This window comes from Pomacea canaliculata, linkage group LG14 (assembly GCF_003073045.1).
Source record: "Pomacea canaliculata isolate SZHN2017 linkage group LG14, ASM307304v1, whole genome shotgun sequence".
NCBI lineage: Eukaryota > Metazoa > Mollusca > Gastropoda > Architaenioglossa > Ampullariidae > Pomacea > Pomacea canaliculata.
In genome coordinates this window covers 9,800,418-9,826,091 of record NC_037603.1, presented here as the reverse complement: position 1 = coordinate 9,826,091, position 25,674 = coordinate 9,800,418, and the positions used below count along the sequence as shown (strand labels likewise).

The 25,674-nt window shown below is 42.9% G+C and overlaps 2 protein-coding genes across 3 annotated transcripts; both read left to right on the top strand.

Moving 5' to 3' along the window:
• The first annotated feature begins 1,975 nt into the window (after positions 1 to 1,975).
• Positions 1,976 to 25,544, top strand: LOC112555306 (protocadherin Fat 1-like). 2 transcript variants are annotated; one of them, XM_025223651.1, is made up of 21 exons: positions 1,976 to 2,323; positions 2,444 to 2,566; positions 12,697 to 12,787; positions 13,101 to 13,163; positions 13,340 to 13,536; positions 14,310 to 14,399; positions 14,843 to 14,950; positions 15,093 to 15,197; positions 15,392 to 15,520; positions 16,468 to 16,552; positions 17,109 to 17,144; positions 18,303 to 18,403; positions 18,727 to 18,899; positions 19,218 to 19,279; positions 19,554 to 19,638; positions 19,920 to 20,041; positions 21,291 to 21,346; positions 21,580 to 21,864; positions 21,971 to 22,220; positions 22,691 to 22,945; positions 23,358 to 25,544. In XM_025223651.1, exons 3-13 carry the CDS (start codon positions 12,715 to 12,717, stop codon positions 18,871 to 18,873), a joined length of 1,134 nt encoding a protein of 377 aa, XP_025079436.1. In that variant the 5' UTR covers positions 1,976 to 2,323; positions 2,444 to 2,566; positions 12,697 to 12,714; the 3' UTR covers positions 18,874 to 18,899; positions 19,218 to 19,279; positions 19,554 to 19,638; positions 19,920 to 20,041; positions 21,291 to 21,346; positions 21,580 to 21,864; positions 21,971 to 22,220; positions 22,691 to 22,945; positions 23,358 to 25,544. The 2 variants fall into 2 exon arrangements, with proteins under 2 accessions (XP_025079436.1, XP_025079437.1); XM_025223652.1 differs by lacking the exon at positions 17,109 to 17,144 and having other exon boundaries at positions 1,976 to 2,566.
• Positions 18,873 to 21,868, top strand: LOC112555599 (protocadherin beta-7-like). The gene is made up of 6 exons (XM_025224030.1): positions 18,873 to 18,899; positions 19,218 to 19,279; positions 19,518 to 19,638; positions 20,003 to 20,041; positions 21,291 to 21,346; positions 21,580 to 21,868. The coding sequence occupies exons 1-6, from the start codon at positions 18,873 to 18,875 to the stop codon at positions 21,866 to 21,868; spliced, it is 594 nt and encodes a 197-aa protein (XP_025079815.1).
• Positions 25,545 to 25,674: the final 130 nt, after the last annotated feature.

Sequence of the window (25,674 nt, the reverse complement as noted above, 5' to 3'; positions counted from 1 at the left end):
TAAAACTAGTCCGAATGGAGACGAACAGGAGACTAGCGATGCTGCTCGTAAATTGTCTCCTTGTTTTAGGATTTCGTCCCCTGGCTCTTGCGTCTGTCTACCCATAAATCAGAGCGAGAAGCAATATGGCCGCCCGCTGGGCGAAACAAACCCAACCGTGTCCCAAGAGAATGCTATACCTAGTCCCTCTTGACACCGGAGCAAGGGAGTGAAGAAACTGCTTTTATTATATTCTTTATTTGGCCTCTGGGAATGCTGACAACAACAGTTCAAAGGCAGTTGTTTGGGGTTTTGGGTGCTCTTTCGGGCAGTTGGTTATGATGAAATTAGCATCGGGAATAAAAATTAGGCTCTGGGGAGAGAACAATAAGACTCTAGAAAGCAAATATCAGGCAATTGTGCAATGAAATCGGAAAACAAAAGTATAACTTTTGTATTTAATCTCTAGTCTGCATTATTCATACGACTGAAAATAAAAACAAAAATTACGTGGCTGAGTAAAACAATTGGATCACACGATCGTACAAGTAATATAACAAATCGCAGCTAAATTATCTTCAGATAATTGCCCACAATGTACATTATTGAGGGTGTGGTGGACACCTCCAGCACGAAGCTAGTAAAGCATTTTACCTCTTGCAAATCGAAAAAAACTCCTCTCCTGCCGAAAACACACAAGGTGCATAAGCACAGATATTAAAAAAAACAAAAACAAACAAACCAAAATAAATAGAATGGTCAAGAACGAACTTGTCCATTACCAGCGATAAATATTTACTAACTTTAACAAAAAGTTCATTATTTGTTAGATGAACTGTATTCAGACTAAACGACCACTTTGGTAAAAGATTGAAGTCTCACTAGAAGCACAGAGTAAGAAGTTTGGGGGGACGAACATGTCGTGTGGTGGTAGAGAGAAAACAACACCCAAATGCCAAGTAGATGTACAAAGGCCGAGGTGACAAGCCGCGGCTCACAGGCTTATCCTAGTCACAATATCTGCTTCCTTGGAGTAATTCTTTTTTTAAAAGGAGTTGCACATTTTGATAATTTCAAACCTAAAATGTATTCCTGGCAATAAAACCGTCGTTTGGCCTCGTCGAGCATTTATGAAAATTCAAAACTGTTCAACAAAATGTCGTTCCACTGTCATTTATTTATAATTTTTACAAATCTTCAAACTCTGCGTGTGACTGTAATTGTAAGAATGAGTAAGCTGTGTCTCACCTACAGTTTTCAGGAAGAACATTAACATTGTTGCAGTGACCATTTAAATAGTCATCCTTTTTTTTACATTATGTAAACAAAATTATTTGATCACACACATAATTACCTCAGAAAACCGAATAATAATAATAATTGTTGGCAATAATTATCTCTTCTAGCGCAGAAGAGCAAACAAGTGAGCGAGTGAATGAGCGATGATATGTAAAACCTTTCCGTCAAAGGTGTAGGACTCGAGGTAATGTTGTATTGCTAACCTCTGAATGACAAGCATGACAGTCCTAACCCCATCGTCGTTTTTATCATCATCACCTTTCTGGTCATCCTACATTATTTTTTAATATATTATGTCCAGACTGTCAGAATTCTCTCGCTTAATCGTGACATGACAACAACATCATCAACTTTCCCGTAACATGTAACAAGGACGGACTGTTGTTTATTCAACAAGATTTTTTTAAAAGTTAGCTTAAAAGTCAGTTTGTTACGTCTGAGACGATAAATACCTTTATTGCAAACAAAATCAACTTACAGGGTGTAATACTTTCAGTATATTATTCCTTGCTAAGGATAAAGAAAGTCGAGTTTCCCAGCCTCCGTTCCACCACACTGCACACTGCCGTTGGTACCCCAGTGCAAAGTAACTGTCGCCCGCCACTGTGTTCAGCCTGGGAGTGACAGTTTGATGTGTAACTCGCGCGGGCAGCATGTTGTCGGAGTCGGGCTCAAGTGAGCAAAGCTGACAGCAGACGACACAAAGTGGGAGGAGGGGCGAGAGAAGTCTGAAAATGAAGGGCGGCCGTGCGGGGAGCAGGGCAGTGTGTGCACTTGTTGAGGCGGGCAGTTAGCGAGGGTTTAGCTGTCGTGAGAAAGGCTCGCCATTAATCTCTTCACTGCGGTACACAAGCCTCGCTGCGGGACTCGCGTGTCGCTTTCACTGTCAGTGCAGACGACAGCAGGTGACACTAATATTTGGAGAAACTAAACAACACAAAGTTTATTTCTCCACAGTCATGCTGTTTACACCTGGGAGTTTTCTTGACTAGTACCTGTGAAACTTCCCTGGATTGCGCAACTGTAGGTGTGGTGTAGACCGTTGGTGAGTGTAGAAGTCGTCTGCTCGTCTGGAAGAGAAGCGGGTGACGGTGCCGTAGGTGTGTGATACCGTCTGCTGCCAGGTGTTTCATCGACTTATTCTGACATCCTGCTTTCCTTCCAGTCAATGGCTGTCGTCGTGTGCTTGAGGCGCGGTGTCGGGGGAAGTTAGACATCGAAAGACCGCGATTTGCACGGACGAGAAACCAGGGAAGGCGACAGTCCTTGTGACAAATAATGCGACAAGGTAAGGGTCGATTAGTCACAAGTATTTACTGTTTACTTTGATCATTTGACAGGAACACAGGAAGATTTTGACAGAACATCGCCTGCAAATTCCAGAGGAAACAGGAAAATCGATGCAGGAAACGATCCGTGCTCTATTTTGTTATGAAATGTGAATTCTGTAGAAAAATTATGTCTGGAGGTTGTGTTTCCTAAAACTATAATTATATTCTGAACGGAGGTATTATTAACAGAAAAAACTTGCACAGCAGGGGAGCAGTTATAATTTATTATTATCTGTTCCGGTAAACAAAGACAGGTAACCGTTTAGAAGTTGAAGAGTGCGATCTATGGGTGGTTCCATTCTTACCATTTCTGTCCTGTATTTATGTCTGTGTGTGTATTATGTAACATTGTATGTGTCTGTACTATGTCACCTTGTATATGTGTACTATGTCACTTTTACTATGTCAGGTGTTATAGTGTCACCGTCACGTGGTATAGTGTCTATTATGTCACGTGCTATAGTGTTACTGTCACGTGGTATAGTGTCTATTATGTCACGTGCTATAGTGTTACTGTCACGTGGTATAGTGTCTATTATGTCACGTGCTATAGTGTTACTGTCACGTGGTATAGTGTCTATTATGTCACGTGGTATAGTGGCACGATGTCATGCTGTGTGTGTGTTGACTGTTAACATTGTTGTATCTGTTCTATGTCAGTGTTGTATAGATGTGTGAACATATATCGGTTATCAAGTATATTTGTCCAAAGTTTATTTCTCTTTCGTTCATCTTTCGTACTATTCAGTAATGTTTCTCTTTTTATTTTTTATTTTCTTTCCTATGTCTTAAGATTCTGATTCACTCATTAAATGTTTTCCAATGAATGTTTTTCACTCAATATTTCGTTTAGCTAGCACTGTACTTAACACGATGTGCACAGGGAATAGTATATTAATGGAGGAAAGAATAATCAGTGCATGTCTCTATGTCTAGCGCATGTCAACACTATAAAATAATTGACAGAATCATAATATGAGTTTATATCAGTGACTGTGTTTGATCTTTGAATACTACCGGCGGTTCGTGAGGTCAGTGCAAGTATTTTTCTAGAAGTAGAGAGGTATTTTCAAAATGGTGTGAACCGAGACGAGAGCGAAGGAATGAACATAGCGAGAGGTTCATTCGTTTTGACGAGAGTGAATTTAATGCTCGACAGGTGTGTATCTCCTCGCTGGCTGGTGTGTTGGAGAGAAACGTCTGATGATTGAAAAAAATAATAAATAGGGGGAGTGGGTACTGTAATCACTGATACGAAGTTTACATTACATGTCCCAGTGTAGACAGACCGGTTATTTTGTACCTTTCTTCCAACCTTACAGTTTTTATGTGTCTGTACACGGCTTTTGTTTTTGTTTTTTTTTTTTTTTTTTTGGAAAAAGTAACCTGAACTTTGAAATAATTTAATGTCACAGGTAATTCGTATTTTGTTCTGCTCTCGTCAGTGGAAGCAGGTCCAGGAAGTGTGACTGTGACTTTACGACTCGAAAACCCGCGACACTAAATTATCAACAGACGACTGATATTGCTGGGGTACGCCTGATCAGGAGAGCACAGTGGGGTTACGGGTGGACAGCTTACACAACACTCACTCTCTGCTGCGCCCACCCCACACGCACCCACGACACACACAGCGGGGGTTCGTGACAGTTTCACTGCGAGACAAACTTTCCCACGGGGCTCAGGTAGAGCAGACAGGGGGACAGCCCCAGCAAGCCGGGTGTAGGACAGGGGTGTAGGGTGGAGGGGGATCTCACACTCGACAGGCGGAGCTGAAAGCAGGATGTTTATTACTGAACTATGTGGCTATATCTGGGTTACTGTCGCTCACAGGGAGGATTACAACCGCTGTCAGACCAGGTACACAGGGAGCAAGAGGTTAGCACGCTTGCTTCACCTGTCTTACAGCTGTAAAGGCCTGTAAAGGCTTTGACTATTATACACCCAAGAAATAATATCCGTGGACTGCTGGCTGACGATTTTTTTCTAATTAACTGCTAAAACGAGGCATGAGACAAGAAAGCTTCCGGTTTGGTCATATTCTTTGCTTAGGCTCGCCGAGACTAGCAGCGGAGAACTCGGCAAGAGGCTAAGCGTTGGTCTCGGCAGCCAGCGGTCCACCTCTACATGTCCATGATGCACCAGTCACAAAGATCCAGAAAACTCTTTCAGAGGATTCAAAGGACATCCTTGCTGTTTGTTCTTTGTAGACTGTCTTAGTGTGGACGAAAACATTGATGTATAAAAAAACCGATTGATAGAGTGTCTACAATATGCTAATAATATAATACAGATGCACGATAGCTAATGTATATTTAATGCCGAAGGTTTGTGTATATCTTCCATGTTATTTCCTTACTCTTGGTGTCACAACTGTGGTACTGTAAGCAGTGTTTTCTGCTTTGTGCTCTTTGTTTTTATAATTTCACAAGTGTTATTTTAAGATGCAGACATATTTTGAACATAATCTTCGTAGGTAGGTGATCACACTGCTCCAAACTTTGACCCATAGATGAAAAGCTATTTCAACCACATCATAGCCACACTTACTACCTCCGAGGTACCGAACCAACCTGTCTGGGCACGTGCTCAATCACCTCGAATGTGCGGGGTCGGGACTACCTACTTTTTTCAAATCGATGCCCGCTACTGTTATTAGTTTTGGTGATGGGAGGAGTGTGTGTGGTGCCTCCCTTATTATTAAATCGTTCAGTTACACCTGTCCGGACACTAGACACCCCACTTAGAGCGGGTGCTGGGAGGATCGCAGAGGTATGTGGAAGGAGGAAGAAGGTATGAGGGACAAGAATGTGAACATCGTTCACAGTCAGCATGGAGCTCGCTACCCCTACACCCACCCTCAACACCAAGCATCTCCCTACACCACTAGAACAGTTATTAGCTAAAGCACACATAGTATTACCAGTCTAGTGCAGGTTGCCTCAGATTAAAAGATTAGAGATTAATTAATATGATTGGTTTGGATTTAAGTGCAGTGTCACTTGACACACAGTGCTGCAAGGATTTGTCAATCAGTGGAGCGAGAGGAGCAGGGAAGGAAGACACACAACAAATCGCTTGTTAGTCCTGTAGTTTCTCCAGTGTGGCGCGTGCGCACGTGTTGACCGGCAGCACGAGCGGCCAGCAGACTGTACTCACGCGCACAACGCACTGTTTACCAACGCTCCCCTCGGTCCTTCCGCGAGCACCATCGTCCTGTTTCCCGCAAAAAAAAAAAAGCTTGAAAAACTTGGAAAAAAATGACTCACCCTGCAGAGTGCGCTCTCTCCTTTGAACAGCTCATCGCAAAATATTTATTATTATCATTTTACTTTAAAACTTTTGACAACAAAAAGGAAGCTCCAGGTGTAAAGTCCCTACTAGCGCCGAGGTTCGTTTATGAAAGCCGACACAAAATGTCCCACTCAACCACTGAGACTGAGAAAAAGTTCGTATAAAAAGGTTTCATATAATGTTTTGGACCCCGTGAAGCCCAATATGGCGACCTTCTGTGACTTGGGTTCAAGCACCTGTCCCTGCTGTGCAGCCAGTAAACCAGGGATAGTCAATAGTCACTGAAACACGGGGTATGGCAGTCTGTGTAGCTCCACACACTGTCCGTTGCTCGCTCTCTGGCAAACTGTGCGCCTGACTTGAACTCATGATCTGTGCGGCAATATCTACCCTGCTTAAAAGGCAACAAAGACATTCCACCCTTAAGAAGATAGAAAAATGTTCTCGCCTCCTGTGTGATGTGATCTCCAGTCCCAGAGACAACATTTTATAGGTTGTCCAGCGACTTTGTTTTTTAGTATAAAAAAGTCTGGATTTTAAAAATTATGGTTTTATATAGCATATGGCTTGCACTCCTCATAAAACGGAACATTTTGATTAACGAGCTTTGTCATACAAAAACTTTTTTGTTTGTTTGGGGTGGGTTTTTTGAGGGGGTGTTAAATAAAAGGGTGGGGGTGACTTCTTTGTCTGTTTCTTGCAACCATGTTATTCCCCCCACTCACCTTTAAGAATATCCAGTTCTCCGTCCAGTGAGTGGGCACTGCCGAGAGCTTGCCAAACAAATGTTGACATTTCACCCCGAGGAGCCGCAGTCTTGACCCTGCTATTCCATCTATCTGGACCATGCTGCACATCAAGCACATCAAGATGGCGCTGCGTCTGTGTTTGTCCAGCTGTGTGGTTCGAGCACTTTTCTGGTTCATCTTTCTTGTTGCGTTCTCTGGCTGTCTGCCAGTCAGTGACCTTTCACCTCCAGTTCAGCCTCTTTAGTACCAGTGCGCACAGTGACCTCAACACGAGTCTCACCGTCAAGAGCAGACCTGGGCAAAGGCCCGCCCGCTGGCCCGCCCGCCAGTATATATACTATATATACAGTACTGGGTAAAACTGATTTAACTATATTAGTCCGGCCCTCTAAAACCATCCCCATTTCTCATGCGGCCCCTTGGGAAAATTAATTGCCCACCCCTGGTCAAGAGGGTGTAATACTGACTGACTGTATATCAAAGTAAACATGACTAATACCTGATGGAGGAGGTTCGGTGCAGAGTGACCCATCAAAAGAAGAGGACTAGTCATTGTATGACCACGCTGACCTAGCAACTGACCAACAAAGAATCGGTTTTGAAACGGAACAACACCAGGTTCCACGCCGGCTTTTGATTTCTTGCTGTCTTCTTTGACGGTTTTCTCGGTCTGCTTCTGGTCATCTACAACTCTCGTCACAAACAGCTTTTCGCACTTAGTCCTCACACCATCTTAGAAAAAAATTTCAATGTTTCTGCTGGACTTTCCATCTTTCTTTGTCTCCTTCTTGGTTAATCACAAGTTTATTTTTCTTATGTTATTATTCTTCCATTATAAAAATAAATGTTGACCCTGGAACTCTGAAGTGACCGAAATAATTGTCCTGCGAGCAGCAGAAGTAAGCTGTCGACCTGTCCAACACCATCATCTATTGACGAGGCGGGTTCAGACACCCTTCACGTCTGCTTCACACCAAGGTGCCTTTTTTTGTAAGTTGTTGGCGAGGGTTGGCTGTCCTGGGTTCAGCTCTCGTGTCGGGCACGGTGCTCTTTCGTCTGCATGAGATATCTGTTTACAGGGCTGGCTGCCTTGCCGGAGATATAGTCTTAGTTGCTGGCTGCCCCTCCCCGTCACTAGCTGGCTTTGTTGTGGTACTGTACATGTACTTGTGTCCAAGTGCTGCTGCACGTGTCTTAGTACCTCGACTGTATTGCAGTCGTAATGTTGTACTTGCTTGAAAGAAAAGGAGACGAGGAGAGCAGCAGGGGGGACTCCCCTGTTCCCTGCTCCCTGTTTGTCTCGTACACATACTAATTATAAGTTGATTGTCAAGACTAATTACACACTGAATTCGTTACAGCAGGAACTGTATGTTCTTACAGCTTCTAAGTTGTCACTGAATTTATTTTGCCTCTTGCCCGCCATAAAGCTGCCGGCCGCAAGTTGTATCCCCTTTATTGACACCACATCAGGAAGCCGAGGAAAGGTGGCGCCGTTGTTCAAAGTCTTTTTTTTTTTTAATTCTGCCTAGCCCTGTATGAGAATGCAAAAATCATGCGAAAGCCGTCCCTTCAGCCAGCCATAAAAGCTGCTTTAAGCGGATAAATATGGACGAAGGTTCGGCAAGGTGTTTATAAAACCGTCTCGCCAAACCTGCTTCGAACCTTCCTCTGTGTGTGTGTGTAAGCCTTTACTGATGAACTGAAAAACGAAACATCGGTCGTCTCTACTTCATGCTTCTTTGTAGACCTTTCCCCTTTCCATGTGTCTGTTCCCTTTATCACGTGACAAGGATGTGACTAAATTATGTTATGCGTCCCACTGAGCCTCGATCTCCGCAGATGAGGATTGAAAGATTACTTTCATCATTGTCCATTCCCTAGCTCCACATGCTTAGTGTGTTGTATAATATAAAGTTTATGTTCCTTTGGGTTATAACTGGCGGCCATGTTTCTTGATTTTTGTTTCTTGTGCTCTTCTCTGTGCTTGAGGGCTGAGTGGTACCTGTAGCAACAGTAGCAACAGTTGTAGGAACATGAGATGGTAGTAGGCATGTAGACTGGTTGTTAGTAGTAGGTGTGATGATAGTGTTAGCTGTGTGCAGGATTCAACAAACATTTGTAGACTTGCTTTACTTTTCAAACTATAACTGGACTCCACTGGTAGTCGTATCACAGGAAGAAAGATATTCATGGCATTTCGAGTGCGACAGAATAAATTAGATATTTAGGTTTGGACAACAGTTTCGAACATTTTAAGTCTGCCATCGTGTTAGAGGGCAAAGATGAGCAGGATATTTAAACACCTTGACAAGCCAAAGTGACTTTTGAAAAGGTCATGATCATTGATCAGTGCATCTCAAGCCACAAATAAGATTCGCACAAAATATATTACAGAGCAAAGCAAACCTTCGTCCTTTCTGTCCTCACTTCTAACCTTTGTTAGTGTTGCTTTACTTCAACACTAGAGACCGCATAGAAAACCCTGGGGCCATACAAGTGGGGCTGAGCCACTCCCACTGGGCCAGTCAAAGGAAACCAACTCGGAGACCCACGCACCTCTGCTTGTGTTCAAACCCCAGCGCACCCGACGAAAGAACCTGGCAATCAAGTTCATAAATACATATTCTCGGCTTTCTAAATACACACCTGCTCTTAGTCCCCTCTTGTTTGTTTGATTCCCCCACCCAGCTATCTGTCTTTTTTTAAGGATATGATAAAAGAGATTTGGGTACCTGAGTACACACACACCTGAGGACATGACAGTACAAGAGGATACAACATTATTGACTTTGAAAAGTAACCTCACATCCCGAATTTTGAATATGATAACAACTAATAAGAATCGAAGAAACCAACTCTTCCTGTGCTTACCGATGAAGAAAGAATACAAAGACACCTTTGTATAGTAAATGCAAGCAAAAATAAATATGATATTGAAATTAGATTAGAGAAGTATTAAATACTTTAATCAATCAAAGGAGCTGCAGTACCGCACACATAGGTCACAGATACATATATATTAATAACATATTTCATATCTGATGATTTTAGTACACAAGCCATACATTGCATGGTCCTCCATGTGCCACTAGTTGCCCCCCTTGGAGTAGCCTGACGGTTGTGTGCATACCACCATGATGGTAGTCGTGTACAACCGCTGGGTCACGTGTCGGAAAATTGCTCTGAAGTATAATTGAAGATCGACAATCCTACCTAATCACTGGGTACTCGGCATTCCACCCGCGTGGAAAGAAAGCCGGATAAGGTGTTATTAACCTGCCACGTGATACTCGAAACACCTGATGACATTGTTTATGGTGTTGTCTCTGACATTGTTGTTGTTATGAGATTGTAAATAAATGTTACTGGGGACATCGGTGTAGTCCCTGTAGCTCTCTGTCAGGACTGCTATCAGTGATATAGCAACATGGTATTGCTATTACAATTCTCACATGATCACAATAATAGATTGCTTCCCCCTGACACAACTGCTGCACTGACTTGTTCCTCAATACAGAGAGAGAGAGAATAGAGAGAGTGGGGGGCAGAGAGTGGTAGTCACACAGGATTCGCACAGTGCAGGTAAATATCAACAGACTTGATCACACACCTGTCCCGGCCCTCGTTCCGTACACACCTCACAACTTTTGACCTGCTGACAAATGATTTTTGCTTTGGCCACGGAAATAGTCTTGCCTTGGCCAAAATAAACTTCTGGTTTTGATATTGAACCCAATTATGGCATGTAAATATTGACACAAGCCCTAAATCTTCATAGCATCTGTTGGCACAGACGGTTGTCGAGTTCATTGCAGTCGGGAAGACAGGTGTTGAGTGTTCACTGTCGTCTTTAAACAAGGTGTTCTCTGTCTGGTGCATAGTACAGTCACGAGCTCACAGTAGTAAAAATTACAGTCGTGTGCAGTGCAGCATACTATTTACTAACCTCTAGGATACCCTCCCATTCTGTTCTCGAGATACATACTTACCATACCAGCAAGCACAGAGAAAGGCCAACAACTGAAGTAATATCTATGTTAGCCATATATGTGTACACGTGACCTAAGGGGTCTGAGGATGTTTGTAGGTGTGTCTCTGGACATATTCACCAGGATTGTTGTGCTTCACCCAGTCATTACAAGAGAATGTATCCTAGTGGACTGTTTCAGATGGTGAGCCCTGTTTGTACACAGTACAGAGATTATTTAAAAGGAAACTGTAGCAGAAAACCAGCGATCTAAGACAGCACCCAAAGCCAAGGTACCCGCGGAAACAAGGATGATACCTGACAAAACAGCGATCATTGCATGGTAACTGACTAAACAATGAAACAATACCCAGATATGCAACGGTCAAATAGACCTGTGTCGGGAAAATGGAGAGAAGCAGGAAGTGCTGAAGAGAAACAAGGAATAAACAGAAGAAAGATGGAGTGAGAGAGAGACGAAGCGAGATAAATTCCTCCGCGTTCGGTATTTTGTTTTTATTTCTTGCTCAGACTGCGTTAGTTACCTTTGTCATCATACTAGCCACAGCATGCATCCTCCGGGTGAACAACAAACATTGTGAGGTTTGTTTAGAACAGGTTCATTGGGTCTGGCATGTCACACGCGCCTGTCCCTGTGTACTGTGTGCGACTGGTGCACGTGAGCACGCTCGTCGTGTCACATCATCGGAATATCAGAGACGACTGTCAGACACTGTGGTATTGTTCTGAACCCACAGCAGCAACAGTGCTCACCACAACAGTCCCCTCGACAGATGCTCGCTCAACGGGTTGAGACCTGCAGTTTCCTGTTTGTGGGTGTTTGACTCACTCACACGTATAGTGATTGCGACTCTTACTATTTGACTCACACATCTATTTTCTTCCCTCTATACTCACAGACAAGAGGGAATGATGGGGAAAACTTCGACCACTATAGGGGGGGGGGGGGTCGCACTACACAGGACTAACTGTGAAATGAATGATAAAAGCGCCGGTGTCACCTGTCATGTTAATGACAGATTGTCAGAAGAAAGGTGACAGGTGTAACAAGATTAATGTTGTTTCTAACACCAGACGACTCTCAAGTTGAGTGTCCCCAGGCTGTAACTGTCGGATGGATGTTCCTGGGTACAATTGTCAGACTACTCGTGTTTGTACTGCATCATGGGCGACAAGCTTTGCCAGTTGTCGTCATTTCATCATCGTTTGTTTACATTTGTAGTCATCAGGTAATGATGGTTCTGACTCAGGTGTGACAAGGTCCGGCTGTATTTGTGGTCCATGGCAGCTAAAATGTAGCATTTGTTATGGATAGAAAGTGAGGCCCAGAAGATGATTTTACTAATTTTGTGTGCACATAAAATGTGTACTTGTGTGTGAGTGTGTGTGTGTGTGACTGTGTGTGTGTGTGTGTGTGTGTGTGTGTGTGTGTGTGTGTGTGTGTGAGACTGTGAGTGTGTGTGAGTGTGCACGTGTCTGTAGGCAGGTGTGGGTGTGTCCTATTCGCTTTCTGAGAGAAACCTTTGAACCTTCAAGAGACAAATGTCTCACATTTGACAGAAGTGTCAGATATATCAGACCAAGACATCAGAGAACTAGTTCAGGCCTCCACACGTGACATTCAACTTTTGTGAGGTGCACGCGGTCACCACCTCACATCGGCCATGTTTGTTGTCTTATTCAAATCACAAAGTTTCGGATGTTTATTTCGGGCCTGCCATCTTTGTTTGTGCCATACATTCTATTTAATATCGCTGTTGGTATCAACTTCATCTGCTACTTCACACTCTGTTACATTCTTGTATTTTGAGCAGTTCTATTAAACATTCGAATGACTGTCGTGCTAAAAATGTGTTTACAAACCGCAGTAAACATCCTTTTCCCGTTTTCTGATGTTAGACACTAAGACAACATTTGTAATAAACACTATTATGATTTTAATTTGTTTTAGATAAATGATTCTCAATGCTTAAAATAGTCATTACTGATGTGATTAACTATTATTTTCCAAATGCTACCACGCCCTAAAACAGTAATTCCTGCTCCTGTCCAGGTCTGACCACGTGACACGATGACTGGCTGGTGCCTCCACTTCGCCTGGCTGTGCCTCACAGCCACTTTCTTCGCACCAACGGTCACAGGAGGTACTCCACAGCATTCTCATACTCAGAAAGAATGTTCTTTCTTACTGTCCGATTTGTAAAAAAAAAGTCTAGTTCCATCTTTTTGTCCTTTTAATACATAATGCTTTGTAATCAATCCAGTCGTTTGTAAGTGTGATAAACATGTTGTCATTGTTTTACTCAGACCCTCACAAGTGTAGCCTCTTTGATAAACTGCTTGCAGCTATTTTGCTTAATGCATTAGTGCATCTATATTTCAGCGACTTTCTCATTGTCGTCACTGAATCATGTCGAGGGACTTTTCCCACCTTATTTTGAGTTTGCTCTGTGTCAGATTCATGCAGGCCTTCCTTTGGGTATGAAACCTTCCCGAATATACGAGAAGACACCAAAGTGGGTGAGTAACCTGTCTTGCTGACCACTGTCTCTCGAGCTGTGTCCATTTGCTGGTCAGCTGACCAACACCTCTATTTATTTCTAGACAACTGTTGTGTTTATCAATGCTTCCTTCTTAACAGTTCAGGATTAAGATTTGCTTGGATTGTTTTACAAACAAAAGAATTCTTTACCCAGGCAATGTGCTGCTCGTTGTGGACACTGGCAATGACTCGGTCCTGTCCGTGGAGACAAACCTGTCTGCCACACCATTCGACTTCGACAATCAGACGCGCGCGCTGTCGCTTCGCAAGACCCTCGACAGTGAATACGGCGAGCAGACCTTCAGAATCATCTTTAAGTGCAAGTTACAGGGCCTGCCGGACTCAGCATCTGTGAGTAACATGCACTGAGCACTCGTATACTCAGTCGTCATTGAGCTTATTGTTACTCAAGTAGTCGCCTCACGCTCTGTATGTTTACACCTGGTAATGACAGAGAGAACCCGGGTGGAATGATGATACTGGTGCACTGTATGTGAGAAATGTTTTTGATTATGCGGCTATTAATGCGGCTATTACTATGCTTGTTAGTTTTGTTTTTTTTCTTGGTTACATTCATAAGATTTATTTGAGGTCTTACATGCCCAAGATGTACCTGTGTTGTTTTCAAATGCTATCTAGCTGTAAGCTCGATTCAATGATTTATCATTGTAAAACTCAATAATATATAATAGTATTCTTATAATAATTATATATAAATATATTATTATGTGTATAGAATGTCACCCACGTTGGAATGATGTGTACAACTCACCATGCTGTATATGTACAACACTTACATGTTGTATAATGTGTACAGCAGTTAATCATACCAGAACAAACCATATCAGTCAAGTGTATCGATCTGTAGTAATGAGCTCGTTAGCTGTGTACTGCGTGTATTTTTCACGGAGGACAAATAACAGGTTCTACCAGCCACTCGTGGGTTGAGCCGGACAGGACACGTGGCAAATGTCTGGACAGGTCCTAACATAAACACTAAATTAATGAGAGTATCTGGTCTGTGCTGCTCGCTATTTCGCACCTTCTAGAATACAGAAGGTATTAAAGAAGGAAACGAATGTGTAGAAATTGTTGCAACCGATGTTCTGAAATGTTTGTGACAGACGAACATCGGCGTGACCATCTCCGTCACGGACGTCAACGACAACCCACCTGTCTTCACACAGTGCTGCTACAACCTTTCGCTGGGCGAGGTATACTTCAACACTGTCTGCAATATCTATACTATCTACATTGTCTGCAACACTGTAACACTCACCGCAATATTGTATAGTCCGCAACACTACATTATCTGCAACACTTTACATTGTCTGCTCTTAGCTTCATGCTGTTTCCAGACGAGCATCTTTGGTTGGTTATATGGGTTTGTCATGTGTAAGTGTCTTACATTTTCACACATTTGGAGGACCTGACAAAACTACCGGTATTGTAGACTTCTGTACATATGTTGTACACCTGTTCTGTACGTGACGCTCACACACACACACATACATACACTCACACACACACACACACTCACACTCACACACACCGATATTGCGAGCTTCCAAGAGGCGCCAGGGTACAGCTCACAGCATGTCCAGAGCCAGGAGCCAGCTCACTGCCACCTACACATTGTTACCGTTGTTGTGTTCAGATGACCAGAGTCAACACCACCTTCTCTACAAGCATGAGGGCGACAGACGCAGACAAAGACTACAGCAACAACGCCATCTACTACAGCATCCTCCCAGGTCCTTACTCGGTATGTACAGTTGGTGTCATGGAGAGGACTTGACAGTCTTGTCTGGGACTTGGAGAAAATGTTTGAAAATGTGTTTCTTAATGTTTTACAGAAAGTAATTCTCATTCCCAGGAAACCATTATTTCGAGTGCATTGGTTGCAGAATTACTTCTCATTACTGGACAGAATGAAAATCAATGAACTGCGGTTGGTGCGGCAGCTGGACTATGAGTCTGTCCCTAGTATGACCATCACCATACTGGCCGTGGTGAGTGAGCCTACAGATGGCAAATAGTTTGTAATGTAATCTGTGTCAGTGTTCATGTTCCCTGTATTGTGTGACGGACTTGATACCACGATGCTTCCATCAGTGGTTTCGAAACATTCTGTGTTCTTTGACTCAAGTTTAATGCTTTCTTAGCTTTCCGAAATGAAGCACTGCCGTGTGAACATCGTTTGCAGAACGATATGAGCGACATCCGCCTCAACTCCACAGCAGACGTGACCATCACCGTGGTGGACGAGGACGACCAGAACCCTGTCTTCAACCAGACTATTTACCAGGGATATGTGCAAGAAAATGCTTCAAGGGTGAGAAACTGTGGTTTGTTTATTAGAGACAAATACAGAAAAACTTACCTCGATAGTATGTGTCTTCTAGTGGTGTCACAGACAATTCACCAGGAGGAAGAAACTATCTTCCATCTGACCTCCATCAATGCCGATACATGGTCAGACACCCATCATCCTCCGTAGCTTTTCTCCGTTACTTCCCCTTTCTATTTTCTCTATTCCCTCTTGCCTCCCAGTCACTGCATTCTTCCTTTAGTCTTCTTTCCGTGTGTTAGTGTGTAATGTTTGTTCTCGCATGTTGGTGTTTTTAGTTTGTTTACGATTGAGTTCCAGTAATCCGTTATTTACTATAATTCCAACACTCGTTCTAATATAAATATCGACCTCGCTGAGAAATCGCACGTGCACCTGACAACGACAACAGCAACATGGACAAGGATGTTTGTATAACACCGCACCAATGGCCTCGGTTCCCACCAGCATCCAATGACAAGAGGTCAAAGTGCACATCTGTTCGCTCGACCGCCGGAGCTAGTTGACAGGTGGAGCTTGTCAGAGCTTGACAGCTTTCAGACGGAGAGGACTTATTTCTTCCCCTTGAGAGATATTGGTGTTGATATGTTGTGACTCGGCCTCGTGCGATGCACGTGTGAAAGAACACGATGCTAAATTTCGTGGGACAGGTGTAGGATCATAATTCCTTTGGATGCCATTGTTGTTTGTTAGGAAATAGGAGCTGAAGTCGTTTGACATACAACAGCTGATATGCTTCAAAGGTTTGACTTCTGGATTCTGTCTGTGCCGCCCTCTCGTTTATTGGGTGTAAGTTCAAGCCTATCCGCACTGGCAACCCACCAAAAATTATTTGCTAAATTAGAAAAAAAAAACTTCATGGTGAATTCTAAATGTTCATGGCGAGTACTGCCTCCACAAGCACCTTACTCTGTGTTTGTATTCATTTTCAGGGTACCATAGTTACCATCACACCACCCATGTTTGCCTATGATGCAGACAAGACCATCAACTCGCCAGTCACATATTCTTTTCATGGTGAGACTTCTTGGACTTGATAAGCTGAGTGAATGACAAGAGACTGTCAGCAGTCACGTGTTTTGTTTGTCATGTCATGTCATGTCATTTTTATTTGGTCTTGCAGTTTGTCAAATCACTTTAAACTTGGCTTGTAAGTCAAATGGCAAACACTGATGTATAAATATTTTGAGTTTTATTTTTTTTTTTTGTTCGTTTTTTTTATTCTTTTGAATTAGCTTAACATAATTATATTTTAGAAAAAGAGCAGGTTTAGCTTCTCGTCTGCACAATAAGTTGCAGAGTTACTCTTGTAGGTAGGCAATGGTTGTTACTGTTTGATGTGGGGATCGCTCAGTGGATATCAAGGAGGAAGAGAAGAAGTGGAAGTGGAAAGGAGGAGAGTATGAGTTCTAATATGTGAGGGAGGAATAGAAAGTAGGTCGGGCTGTAGTGTCAAGGAGGATAGTGTGTCAGAGAGGAATATAAAGTAGTTCAGCTCTAGTATGTGACAAAGGAGGAGAGAGTAGGTGGGCTGTAGTGTGTGCTGCATGTGTAATTCCCAGTTTACTTGCAGGAATGTTTTCACTCGGAGCAGTTGTGGAAAGCAAGGGTACTGTTACATTAGTTAATCGTGAGCTCTACTCACTCTCCCTCATGTGCGCCAGGCCTTGCTGTGAAGAGACTTGGTGAGAGCAGCGGCCAGGTGCTCACACAAATCTTTCCCATCAAAACATGGGCACATGTGCAGGAGACCAGTAACTCAGCTGTCAAACCAGCAGCTTCACTCGCTACACATATTCTGCTTCTCTAATGCGGTGTGCCTGTCTCCTCCTGCAACTTCCTGTATTACAGTTCTTACAGCGAGATTATATTTATAGTATGAAGACATGAAGAATTAGTATGAAGACATACCACATACAGTACCATCTGACAGCACAACGGATAACCCGTGCACATACCTGAGGCCATTCATTGGCTGTGTGAGGTTCACACTGTACATTCTCTGGATGCCAGCAAACTGTTTCCATGGTGACAGAGTTATGACCGCGCTTGTGGCTACTTCCTTAACCCTCCCGTATCGCCATGTGCATTGTATATAATGCCTCAGTGCTGTAGTCTCTACGATAGCCAAACATATTTATGAATTCTGAGTAGCTTTCTTTTCATTATACCTGCTATCGCTTTTGTATCCTTCAAATGTAAGTATACATATATATACACACATATATTTGATACTTATTGTAAAGTACGAGTTCTCTAGAAGGGCCTGGTAGCATTCCCTTCTTACAAGTGTCGTTATAACAAAATTTGATAATTATTTTAAAGTACCTGGTCTTTACAAGGACTGGCAGCATTCTCTTCTTCTGATTGTCTAGAAGTCACATTGTAATCCCCTGACTTCCCGAGGGCTTTACTACATCGCAGTATACGTGTTCTCTTTATTCCAATGTACTTTCCCGTGTAAAAATCCCTCGAACTTTTCTGTCTTGAACAACTAATTTTATTAAAATCAGAGTAGTTAATGTAAGCCTTTAAGATGTCCATGCTTTGCTTCAAGAGATTCATAAAAGTTCAGCCTTTGAAAGTTTATGCTGTATTGCTAGCTGTGAATACAAAGTGCTATAATGTTGATCATAGGTAAAGGTAAAACCAGTATTTATTTATCAAGTTTCTTTTTGCAAAAAAAGTGATATCGACACCCTTATTTTATAGAAATCACGTTTTTCCACATCCCTAGTTTAAGAAAAGTTCACTTTTTTTTTCGCAGACGGACAAGACCTACTTAACGGTTTTCAAATAAACCGAACAACAGCGGAGGTCAGAGTTGACTCCCCCATCTCCGCTACCACAGTGTCAATTGTGGTGCAGGTAAAAACCCTTCAGTCTCATTGACTCTGGTAGTTCATTCACCAAACACCTGTCTTTGGATGCTTGTATTTGCTGGACAGTGACACTGAGTAGCACCTGACCCTCAAACAAACATTTGTGTGCTTCCTCTCGCGTGAGCAAACACTTTGCACTTGTGTCTTAATATCATTTGTAGCAAGCTGTGTCGACTGTAGACATATTTTGGTCTGTTTTTCTGATTGCCCTGTTTGATGTGGTCTGAATGTTGACAGACATGTATTTAGGACTGTCCACGGTGTGTATTAACCCTTAGTTACCACCCCACCTCTCTCTTCGGCCTGCAGGCGACGCAGGTGGACAACCCGACTCGCTATGGGGTGGCCATGCTGGTGGTCACTGTGCAGGGGGCCAGCCTCAGCGCCCCGCAGTTTCTACAAACACCTTTTTCGCCCAGGTGTCCGAAGACAGTCCGGTCGGCACTCAGGTGCTGATGGTGGTCGCCATCGACAATGACTTTGTAAGTGCGCATGTCTGCTAACCTTTTCTTGTATTCCCTTGACATTTGCTGCCCGTTCACCAGTAAAAATTATAAGCTGTTTTTATTCCCTCAAATTTTTTGCATGTTTGTTTACACATATTTGAGATATGTTTTATAATTATTTGTAACATTTAGGGTCGTATTATGGTTAATTATCCTTTCTGTATTTTATATTTTTCTTTGCAATGTAACCTAGCTCTGACCCTTTCTTACCTTCAGTAACAATAACTTACCTACCTACAATATTGTGTAATGTAACAATTAACATATTGTGCTTTATTTTGTTTACCATTACAGGGAGCACAGATTAAGTACAGTATTTTGAACAGCAGTCTACCGTTTAATATAGGATCTGACAGGTAAGATATCTTATCCATCCTTACTACCTTCATTCTTATTTCTTCTACTGCTGCTGTCCTGCCCTCTCTTCTCTTCCTTCCATCTCCGTGTGACGATGATGTCCTGTGACAGCGGGGCTTGAGAAGTCTAGTAGATGTTTTCATAAGAAATGTTAAACATTATTTTTAAGCTTGATAAGTCAGTGGATGATGGCAATACACATGCACTGCATGTTGAAAACTGTTATTGTCCACACAGACAAACCACCTCACAGACTTTTGACTTTGGTTGCAGCGGTGTGATAACTCTGTCTGGCTTCCTGGACTACGAGACAAAGTCTCAATATTTCTTCATTGTGTCAGCTTCAGATGGTGTGAAGGTAAGCAACAGATATACCTGTCTGTCTTGCTTCTCAGACAAGTGCAACATCAGGACTCAGTCTGTGTGCTGAACTATCTTCTCGCGCTCAGTGACTAAGCACTTATTTAGTTTACACAGACTTCTGAAGCAATCTCCGTATGAAAAGACTTTTCATCTCTCTAAAAGTTTAATCTATATATCATTGTGGAACTAAGTATTTGGGGGATTTTTTCTGAAATATTAACAGCTATCGGATTGTGCCTCATGCAATAACTCGTGCACCTATTGATGTGTCTCCAGAGTTCCCAGGCCACAGCCAACATCTCTGTGATAGACATCAACGATAACACCCTTCAATCATTTCCAAGAACCTGTCATTTCAGGTGCCAAGAGAAAAGGGGGCTCTGGTGACCACTCTACAGGTAAGTCATTCTATTGCAATACAAACATCTTCCTGTCAAATGAAAGGAAGGCTGCAGGGTCTCGGCGCCAAAAGCGGAAACTGTGTCACATCGGTTGCTATGTCACATGTCACATCGGTTGCTGTGTCACATCGGTTGCTATGTCACATCGGTTGCTATGTCACGTCGGTTGCTGTGCTGTTTACACAAACAGTAAAGGCAGTCTCCGGTTAATGAGCGGCCATTTCACCATCGAACTGCCACAAGGCCTTCACCTATTTACCAACAAACGACTGACAGTAAAGAGATCAGGAACTACTTTGTTACATTCCTATTATTGCCTTTTGTAATATGATTTATAGAACTTGGAAATGTTTTTACATAGAAAGATGCGAAAGCCGGACCGTACATGTGTGTTCCTACTTACAGTTACACGAGAAGATAACTCGTTTGTAACCCGGAGACGCCCTCTACGTCACTCATGCTAGGGGTGGGGTTATCTCCCCTGTGTACTTCACTGTCTAGAGACTACATGCAGTTGTCTTAGCCTTGATTATGCACGAGGGTAAACCACGGCGAATCGATTGAGCAAGAGGCTATCATATTATCCAGTCAGCCAGGATGTCGTTCAGCCTCTGAGAGAAGAGAAACTCCGAGACTGTGAAGGTGGACATGCTGCTGCTGACTGCTAATTGCATTCATCTTGCGGCCTCACTCTTCATTCTCTTTTCTTCCAATCATCGTGCTTGCAACCTCACTTCGTCCTGAATGAGGTCGTATTGAGAGCGATGTTGTTTGCAGGGAAAGAAGACACATTCCATGTATCAACAACAAACTAAACTCCGCTGAGCACGCAGACACGATCAGGAAGACAGGAAGTATATTAACAAAGGTTGCACTGTGCTGAATGAATTACTAGACATCAGTCTTGTATTCCTTAGCTGCTTGCCATTACAACAACTTGCTGACTTCTTTTTCTCAAGGGCTCATGCTTGTAATTGTCAGCTTGATGAAACAAATCAGAAAATATCACAATTAACGTGTATTCATTTTTCTCAACATCCCACAAATAATATGGTGTGACGATGTGTAGTAACAGGATGTCATAATGCTTACTCTAACCCATTATTTTCAGGCTTGTGATAATTTGTCAGCTTGAAATAATCTCCTTTAAGCATGATAAGCTTGTTGACTTCGCAGATTGCTGTCACGTGACACTACCTACCTGCTTGTCGCACACAGGTGTCAACCTTGTCATTGTGTTTTGCAGGCGGAGGACAAGGACGCCAACACCAGGCTGAGTTTCGCTCTGCAGAACTACAAAGGGTCAGTCTAAGTTTACAGTGTTGTTTGGAGCAAACAAGTTGCACCATGAATGTGTCGAGAGGGGACCACAGTCCCCAAGTTCATCAGCTTGGACTTTCATGTGATTTGTTAGGAAGCTGCACGGCCATCAGCTTTGAGATAACAATGTGCATGTTTGTTATTGCTGTGAACACTCATCACTCTGTACAAGTTATCCTGTTGCTGTTCTGATCTTGGTGTTGTTCTCGTTTCAGTCTGTTTTCTATTAACGACTTCGGAGTGATCCAGGTGGCAGCGGAGCCCGGTAACCTCACCGACAACTTCTACAACCTCTTGGTGGAGGTCAGCGACAACGGCAGGCCTCCCAGGTCAAGCTTCGCAGTCGTCATGGTGGATTTCTCTCCCACCTTCCTCGAGTCCTCTTCACTGCCACCGGAGGTTGCAACCTCCGAGTTTAAATCCGTCACCATAGCAATGGTGGTTGTGGCCGCCATCTTGTTATTAACTATCGCCATACTGATAGTCTTTATTTGCAAGCGGTAAGTTCACAGCCACTTCACATTTGTCTTCGCTTGTGATTCGTTAGTATCTGCATGTAGAGAATTTCGTCTGTGTTCATCTGACGAACTGTCATGCTTGCTGCAGACGTCGCCGTGACCGAGAGCATCTGGACAAGCCCAAGCTGACCCGATCTCCTGACCCTAAGGGGTTAACGTTCAAGCAGCCAAAGCGAGGTGCTTTTCAACCTATGGACATCTGCAGCCAGCTGGAAGCGCAGCTAGATGGCACCACCCCCGCTCAGGAGGATCACATAATACGGGTGGCGCACTTAATCACGGCTTTGTTCAAGATGATGATCGTGAAGTCGACAGAGACATGGGCGAAATCCAAATCGGTGAGCGAAGGGCAACCGTGTGGTTTTTGTCTAGTAACCACTCCATCAACACTCGTTTAAATAGAATATCCGGTTTTCATGGTACTCCAGTTTCCTCCACCCTGTGTGTGTTTGAATGAGGGAGAGACTGAGTAGTTCTGCTTTACTTGATGTAAATGAATTTGAAAAACGCATTTGATCCCTGCTGTGTGCGCTCGTATGACTTCATGTCTGACCATAACAGATATACTCCAAACACAGCTCTATAATGTCTTATTAGCTATGGTTTGTTGAGTGAAGTTCTCTCACTGTAATGTAGTGAGTGATGTCCTGCCAAAATAATGTGGTCAGGGGTGTCCTGTCAGTGTAATGTAGTGAGTGGTGTCCTTTCACTGTTCTTCTCTGCTCGCGTGTACCTGTGATATCGTATGCCTGTGCCCGCTTTGCTTACATATAAACATGATAATGACCTGCTTGTTGTCTGTTCACAGAAACAGCTGTCATTCCATATGGCAATGACCATCCCAGCAACATCTTCTACCATCAAGAGGACTCCAGTGAGTACGATGACACTCTGCCCTCAAAACACTCGATCATGAACGGTCTGTACACCCACGTGGACAGCATCGGCAGCGGCAGCCTGCGCTCCGCTCTCAGCGACGGTTCTGACGACTACGACTACAATCCCGTCATTCCCCGATAGCCAGGACAGGAGAAGCGACAACAGCGACTACGCCTTGCCGTTGGTGAGTGTCGGAAGAACATCAGGGTAGAATACACCCGTAATACGAGCGTGTGCTTAAAGGTGATCTGAAAAGAAAAGAGTCAATGCAAAAAAGGTAAATTACAGGTAAATAAACAAAATAAATCACAAAAGATCAACAAAAGAAGCTAGACATCCAGTATGAAAAGAAAGTGGAAGAAAGGAAGATGGGGCCAGAAATACTCTCCTAAGAATGATTACAATGTTTGACTTTGACACAGAATGGAGGGAGAGCGAAAAAGAATTCCAAAAGTCGGGGACGGCGAACACCGAGTGAAGTAAAGAAACCATAGAGAATAAGTGGTTTAGTGGAATCGTCTATGAGTACCAGAGTTGACACCCTGATTAATTACAGAACGATGCTGTCGACTGTTATATTTACCTTCTGTGTGCAGGAGAGCTTGGATCCTGCTGTCAGCGTACAGCCACGAGAGGAGAAACAAGAACTGACTGTCTACTTCTGAAGCCGGCCAGCCAGCCAACCAGCTGCAGCAGATTCTCAGACATGATCGGACCTTTAGTAAAGTGAACCTGAGTTTGACACAATGTGAATAAACACAATTCTACCTGGCGAAGCTTAAATCACACAAAGCATTGTTCATTTGGGAAAAATTGCGACTTTCCAGTTCATTGCAGCTAAAGAACTGATAAACAACAACACAAACACCCTGACAGGTGACGATGATACAGATCAGCGGATACACACGGAATTTCTGTCTGGATTGGAAATCATTCTTACTGAAGAGCAGGACAGTGGTGTTTGAAAACACTTTGCGTTGTTTTTTTTTCTTCCTTCAGCAAGAGAGAAGTGCAACATTTTACTACTAAATGGAATCTCGACAAATACTGAAAGTATTGACTTGTATCTTTGTATTCAACTCTCAGTCTGCGGATCACAATTCACTGGGCCTTCACACCCAGAATTACTTGCCTTAGTGACTCGGGAACGGTGCAAGGCAGTTTTTTTTTCCTCATGTAATGTGAGATTAATAACTCAAAATTTAAAAAAAAAATTGCCGACTCTTGTTTGTGCCTTTCCACATAGAAAAAAAAAAAAAAACAAAAAAAATGTGCATGCAAAGGAGAAAAAAGTATCCATAGAAATCACCTGCAACCATTCATAGCCACTCACTTGACCCTCATGCGCTGTAGTCACCACTCACCACTCACCACAAGGCTATAAAGTACTCACTTTGCAGACCACAGAACAACAAACTCCAACTGCCTGCCAGAACTTTCTGAGTAAAATACAGTGGGGGGACCTCTTTCTTTTCTCTTAGGGTTGTTATTTCCCGTCAGGGACCTACAGCGTCAGTTTTCTCCCCCTGCTCGTCTTGTCGGATCCTTCTCATCGTCCTCCACTTTGCCTTGTGATATATTTCCTCTGCAGTTGTCCACTCCCATCGACCTCTGCTGAACAACAAATGTGTTTTACCTCTTCACTGAACAATCCACAAAATGTGTTTCTTAGTGCAGTTATGTGCTGCTTGCTATTTGGTGTCTTTATGTGTGGGTCTGACTTATTTTTGTTTAACTACATAAAACTTTGAGCCGCCTTTCATGGTCGGGTAAAATGCTCTATGAACACACATTGTCGTCGTCGTATGAAAATCAAATTAGGGAGTTAGGTCTTCAGATCACACAAACGTTTTTTTGAGAAAAAGGACTATTTTTCACCGTGACATGCATTTTGGTTGATCTGAACCCAACGAATCTGTTATTTGAATATCTCTTTGTCCATATACACCTTCATTTCCACTTGACGGAAGGACTGCATGCTGTCACGTGCACGCCCACACCTGTTCTGTTGCCCATGTGTTGACTTTTTGTTGATCGGCATTTGCTGTTTCATCATGTACATACTTTTGTTGTATAATCAGAACTCTACTGAAGTACTCATCCCAATTCTGTTTTCTTTCTTTTGTATTTATTTGCAATGTATATAGTAGAACTAACCTTTTGATTCAGTGAAAAATAGTTTGAACTTTCCAGGAATGTAAAGAGAGGTTTAAAGAAGTTATAAAAGTAATGAAATAGCATGTTTCTGGGATCACTGCAGGCACCATGGGCAGCAGGTAAAGTCTGGAAGTCACTGATACTCCACCTCCAACACTTGTTTTGTGTTCACTGGACAGTTGAGCAGCAAAGTACAGATCTTCCCTGAAGTTTGTGTTCAAAAACCAAAACAAATGTTCTTGAGGTCCTATTAGCCTCTGAAACCGTTTGGAAACATAGACTAATGTGTTTCTAATGTGTATTTGTACAGCTGAAGACATTTCACTTAACCGTCATGCACCTGTGTGTTAATTCTTGTCTGCTTGTACGCATGCGTGTAATTGCTAACGTGTGTGTGTGTGTGCGCGCACCGGTCTCCGTGTGAGTATTTATGCACCTATGTGTCTGTGTGCGTGTGAGACTTTGTAGAGTGGCTTTAACTGAAAATTAAAGGTGGGACTTGACAGGAAACTTTCACTGTGATTATTGCAGATAAATCAAAAATGTTTTCAGTTTTTATGTTTGTTCTCGCAAAAATGTGTACAAATAATGCAGAACATAAAACTGTAAACCTAAAAATAAACAAACTTGGTTTTGCATTATTTTTTCAGAATGTCTGTGTGTTTGCCAGAGTGTATTCGCTCTCTCTTTGCTTCTAGCACGAACTTGTATTACTGGACTGCTGGACCTAAAACGAGGCATGAGACTACAAAGCTT